This window comes from Etheostoma spectabile, chromosome 13, assembly GCF_008692095.1.
Source record: "Etheostoma spectabile isolate EspeVRDwgs_2016 chromosome 13, UIUC_Espe_1.0, whole genome shotgun sequence".
Lineage (NCBI taxonomy): Eukaryota > Metazoa > Chordata > Actinopteri > Perciformes > Percidae > Etheostoma > Etheostoma spectabile.
The window spans coordinates 30,023,888-30,028,984 of NC_045745.1; the positions used below are offsets into that span (position 1 = coordinate 30,023,888).

At 38.5% G+C, this 5,097-nt stretch overlaps 1 protein-coding gene and 1 long non-coding RNA gene across 4 annotated transcripts in view; one reads left to right on the plus strand and one right to left on the minus strand.

Moving 5' to 3' along the window:
- Positions 1-1,727, minus strand: part of LOC116699980 (uncharacterized) — a 13,549-nt gene extending 11,822 nt beyond the window's left edge. The window contains exon 1 of the long non-coding RNA XR_004334545.1: positions 1,716-1,727. This is a non-coding gene — a long non-coding RNA (uncharacterized LOC116699980). The remainder of the gene's footprint in view (positions 1-1,715) is intronic.
- The window catches only part of gabra3 (gamma-aminobutyric acid type A receptor subunit alpha3), a 177,023-nt gene that overhangs the window by 163,159 nt on the left and 8,767 nt on the right, over positions 1-5,097 (plus strand). For all 3 annotated transcript variants that reach the window (XM_032532710.1, XM_032532709.1, XM_032532711.1), the window contains exon 8: positions 755-907. In XM_032532710.1, the coding sequence (XP_032388601.1) occupies positions 755-907 (153 nt within the window). The remainder of the gene's footprint in view (positions 1-754; positions 908-5,097) is intronic.

Below are 5,097 nucleotides of genomic sequence, written 5' to 3' on the forward strand. Positions count from 1 at the left end.
GGATCCTTGCGAGAGTGAAGATCTGATCCATTGTTAAAAGACTTTCTATCAATCAAAATATTCAAGAGATGAGGGAATATTGTTGCTTAACGTAAATGAAGACCCATTACAAAACACATTTTACCTCCATTTTAGTTCTGACCATTATGATGTTCAGAGAGATATATTGACATTTTTTTCAAGACCTCGAGTACCTTTTTCTATTATTGTTTGTACCTCACTTTTTGTACCTCACCAATTGTCATCTATTTTTTCACGTGAATAGTGCAGGTGCTGCTTTGCCATGACCTCTAACCCCTTTCACAGAAAGGACAATTCTGCCCATCTGCACCAAGAACATTCAAATCAGTGATGTCCGTCATTTCGTTTGTTTCCACCCTTTTAACTTCAACCTTCTACGCTTGTCTGAACAGATCCTAGTTTAAACTAAAGTGAAATTGAGGTCAGTTATGTGACTGTTTTTTTTTTTTATATATATATACAAAGTGCACATGACAACCTCTTTGGAATCCTTTTAAGCACACAATGTCTTTTAAGCTACATTTTCTATGTTTTAATACGGGGCTGAAGACAATCATGAGCTACTTTGATGATTCAAATGTTCTAACTTTAATAAATCTTACTTTGAATATTTCAGCTAATGTTGCTCCCAATTGGGCATAGTATTAATAATTATGACCATGTGTGTGTGTCTCTCTCACTCTCTTTCTCTGTCTCTCTCCTTCTCTTTCTATAATTCTCCCCTCTCCCTTAGGAGAATACGTAGTGATGACAACATATTTCCATTTGAAAAGGAAAATCGGCTATTTTGTGATTCAAACCTACCTCCCGTGCATCATGACTGTCATACTGTCTCAGGTCTCCTTCTGGCTAAACAGAGAATCCGTTCCTGCTCGCACTGTTTTTGGTGAGTGCCATCTTCTGTTCATGATTCAACCAACAAGAAATGACTGAAATGAGTGATTTTAAAAAGTCAGACCTCTTGATGGAGCTTTTAAAATTATGGGCAAAACAAATAGCATTTTTTCACCATCAGCTGATTCAGCAAGTTGCAAAACAAGTAGAGGGCTCAAAAAGTTCCCCTTGGAAAGTTCTAATCAACACAACGATGTACAAAATATAGCTAGGTGCACATGGGCATGAATGAGCAATTTACTTTTTTCCAAAGCTTTCATCCCAGTATTGACTTTCTCCAACCTCTGTAACTGCAAGCCCTAATTAATCAAAGATGTCAAAGCCAAGTTGGAGAGTATCAAATTAGTAAATTGTGGCAGGTGATGGACGATGTGTTGCATCTCTTGAAGAGGATGTTCGGCTGCTCTTTCAACTATAGCCACAGCAGCTCTAGGTCATTAAGAAAGAACCAGACGGATCCATTTTAAAAAATGAGGTAATCCCACCAAAGTCACCATGGACTCATGAGAAGTGTCAGATCACACATTTGCAGTAGTGGAACCAAATAAATCAGTTTGGTTTCAAGAAAATGGGTTCATGCGGTTCAAAGCATCACCATGTTGAAAAAAAGTATAATAAAAAAATAAAAACATTTAACCGAATCAAACCTTATATATGAGTAGCTTCTATTTTACAAATAATATGCTCATTCTAATGCTGTTCAAAACCCTCCCTTTGTAATGTGATAATTAACAGCTTCAATCTGTCCATCCAGCAGCACTGATGCTGAGGACATAGAGCCTGCTTAGATCACCCCATACTCAAAAATTAGATTTAATTTGCCCTTCCCCTCTTATTTTAATTGTTGATGCTGTGTTGCATAATCTATGGAAGTGCCCCTTCACCTCCTTCGTTTGTTGAATAATTAGTATTTTGATTTGGAAATGAAGCACGCACGTACATGAAGTAGCACACACTGTACAACAGACGTTGAATAGCATGCAAAACAAGGGGCCACTCACATCATGTTAGGGAGGAAATAAAAAGCCTATTACATTATCCGTAAAAGACACAGCTCCCAGCAGTATTCACATCTGTGTTTCTCCGTTTACACAGTTTACACAGTCGCACTGATCAGCTCACATAGGGATCTGTTCTTAGCTGTTGCAACAGTCATCAGCAACTAAACCCATTTTTAATTTCGGTTCCCTAGGAATGATTGAACACTGCTCTAATGCAACCACTTTCCCCCCAGTGAGGAGTAATACCCTAATTAAAACAGAAACATATTGGAATATGGGCAATGTATGCAAAATGCAGTACCAATACCAAAATAAATCAATCTCTGTCCTTCAAGAAAGGGAATAGTTACCATCAATCTTTGTCACAAATTCAAATCTCTCACCCATGACTCACTGAAATGAGTTGACCTCTATGTTCTGCAACACAATACACATTTTTTTATAGCCCACTGTGTATCTATTTTCCATCAGATGAGGTAAGATGGAACAGATGAAGCTATTGTTTTTATGTGATTGGGTGGGCTACCATTGAGCCACATTTCATCCCTTGCAGGACTGAATTTAAAGGCCAGGATGTAAAAATGATGTTTTAAACTTTAATGTGTGCTAAAGGCTTTATTGTAGCCAACATTTGCACGTAACTGCACTTGGGATGGCTTACACTAAACGTACGCAGGACAATACAATAGCATGTCTGTCTGTGTATAAAGTAGGGGAAATGTAGCATTTTAATAACTTGGGTCATGGTTGGACATTTAAATGGACGTATTTTCATCGTTTGTTATTAAAAGGTATTTTGGACCTTGCAACTATACTTGACACAGCTTTATGAGTGAGTCTATGATGCCAGAAAACACATGCTTCCAACAAGTGGTCGACCGATATTGGATGGCCGATGAAAGATATATAACGCTGATGTTTTTTTTTGCATCTGATAAAATACAGATGTAGCAAACACAATATCAGCCTCTTTGTTATTACCAGTTAAGAGCAACTAGTTGCAGGACTTGAACCAAACTATCTCTGCTGCTGCATTTTCTACAGTTTGCCTGTTCATCTTCTTCTCATGGCCCCACCCTCACTGAATGTTCCTCTCAACATCTCAGAGGGGTGGGCTTCAGCAACTCAAGAGACTGATTGACTATCACTGATGGCTCACATATGCACGTTCAGTAAACAAATCTTCAACTCAGTGAGTGAGTGAATTACATTCGCTCGCAACTGACTGAGAAATTAACAAATCGTTTCAGGAAGGGATTTCGTTTGTTCACTCAACAACGACACAGCAAAACGATTTAAAATGTCTCGTAGAACCATTGCTCTTAAGGATGTCACAATGCCAGAAATTTATTAGTTGATACAAGTACTTGTGAAATTACTGATTCTCGATACACAATTGCAATTCAGCATACACTCCTTTATAATGTGAGTTGTCAGTGTTTCCCACAGAATCAGTTTGGATTTGTGGTGGTAGCAGAGTTTTCTCACTAACTGTAGAAGCAGGCGGGTTAAAGTTAACATAAGTGACGTTATGCTGAGGTCCGCTGAAACAAGCACTAACGTTAGCTAATGTCAGTTATCAAAGCTCAAGTTAGGCCCTATGTTAACAAAAGAGAAACAGACTTGCTGTTTGGGAGTTCCAGGTGAACTCGTGATGCAAGGTAAAGCCAGAGGCTACTGTGGTCCGGCTGTCAGAGAGTGAACTGAAATGAGGGGATATTCAACTACTACACTTCTTCCATGCTGGTAGCATTCTTATTTAGCTTTTAACGCAAGACAAGAACACGTGTAGGTGTATATGCTGCCCCCGTCAAGTCTAGAAAAACTGCATCCACGGTACCTACAGCCCAACGAGTACTGTCCAGTGGTGGAGAAAGTACTGAATCTCAGTACTTAAGTACAAATAACCAGACACATATTTACTTTAGTAAAAGTAGAAGTACCCTAATGACATCCCGACTTAAGTAATGATAAAAAAGAACTTGATTTTAAATGTGCTTTAAGTATTAAAAGTAAAAGTACTTGTATAACAATTTATTCTCTTAACGTATGTATATTCTAATAATTAAAAAAACGATATTGGCTGTGGCATTTTAATTTAGTTTTAGGTTAACATAAGTGTGCTTACCATCTGACTTACGGTACAATTCTGGTAATCAGGGTGATCTGCATCAAGCATGAAGCATTATTTCCCAAAGGTGAATGCTACACACATTTGTCTAACAAGAACACACAGGCTTGGACAACAAGTAGGCTACAACACAGCTGACAAGGACCAGGAGTGTTTTTAAGATAAATACACAGGTTGTATATTAACCTTATGTGAACGGATGCTTCACATATGACCAAGCAGAGCATCAGGAGCAGCGGTGTAACAGGAGCAGCGACACGCGCCTTGCCAATTAATACTTTTGAAGGGCCGGTCCTGGCGTGGCCATAGTGGAATTTGTAATATCGCTAGCAGTACTGGGAGCTGGACGCACTCCCGCTGATGCAGGAGCCGTTGCTGATGGCTTCCCTGCGGAGTGTTAACGTGTGACTGACAGGATGACGTTTTGGCAGGGGGAAAAAACTGATCACAAAATGTAACGGAACGTTGTAGAAATGTAGTGGAGTAGAAAGTACAGATACTTTCTGCGAAATTAAGTCAATAGTATGCACTATTGATTCTACTTAAGGAAAGTACAGAGTGCGTGAAAAACAAAGTATTTGTATTTCGTTACATTCCACCACTGCTACTGTCATGTTTCAGAATTTTGCCATCGGTTTGGTACCAAAGTATCGGTTCTTGTGACATCCCTAATTGCTTTGATAATAATCGTGTTTAGTTGTAGTTCATACAAATAACTTGTAGCATAGTCCTGAAAATGCAAAGGAAATTCCTCACTATCAAAACATTCGGTTGACACGTGGACAGTCCCTATACAGCATCACAGTTACATTTGCTGTCAACACAAAATGACAAATCTGATAAAAGTCCTCGGTTGGAGGAGGAGTGGGGGCTGGGAATGCCCTTACAATAGTTTTGAGCCATCAAGGCTTTACTATTCCCATCTAACGTTATTCGCATTTTTTCACTAAAACACCAAAATTAATCTAACTATGCAGACAGTATATTGTACTTTGAAAGCTATGTAGGATGTTTTTAAGCTTATAATTATAAAAAAAAAAAAAATAAAAA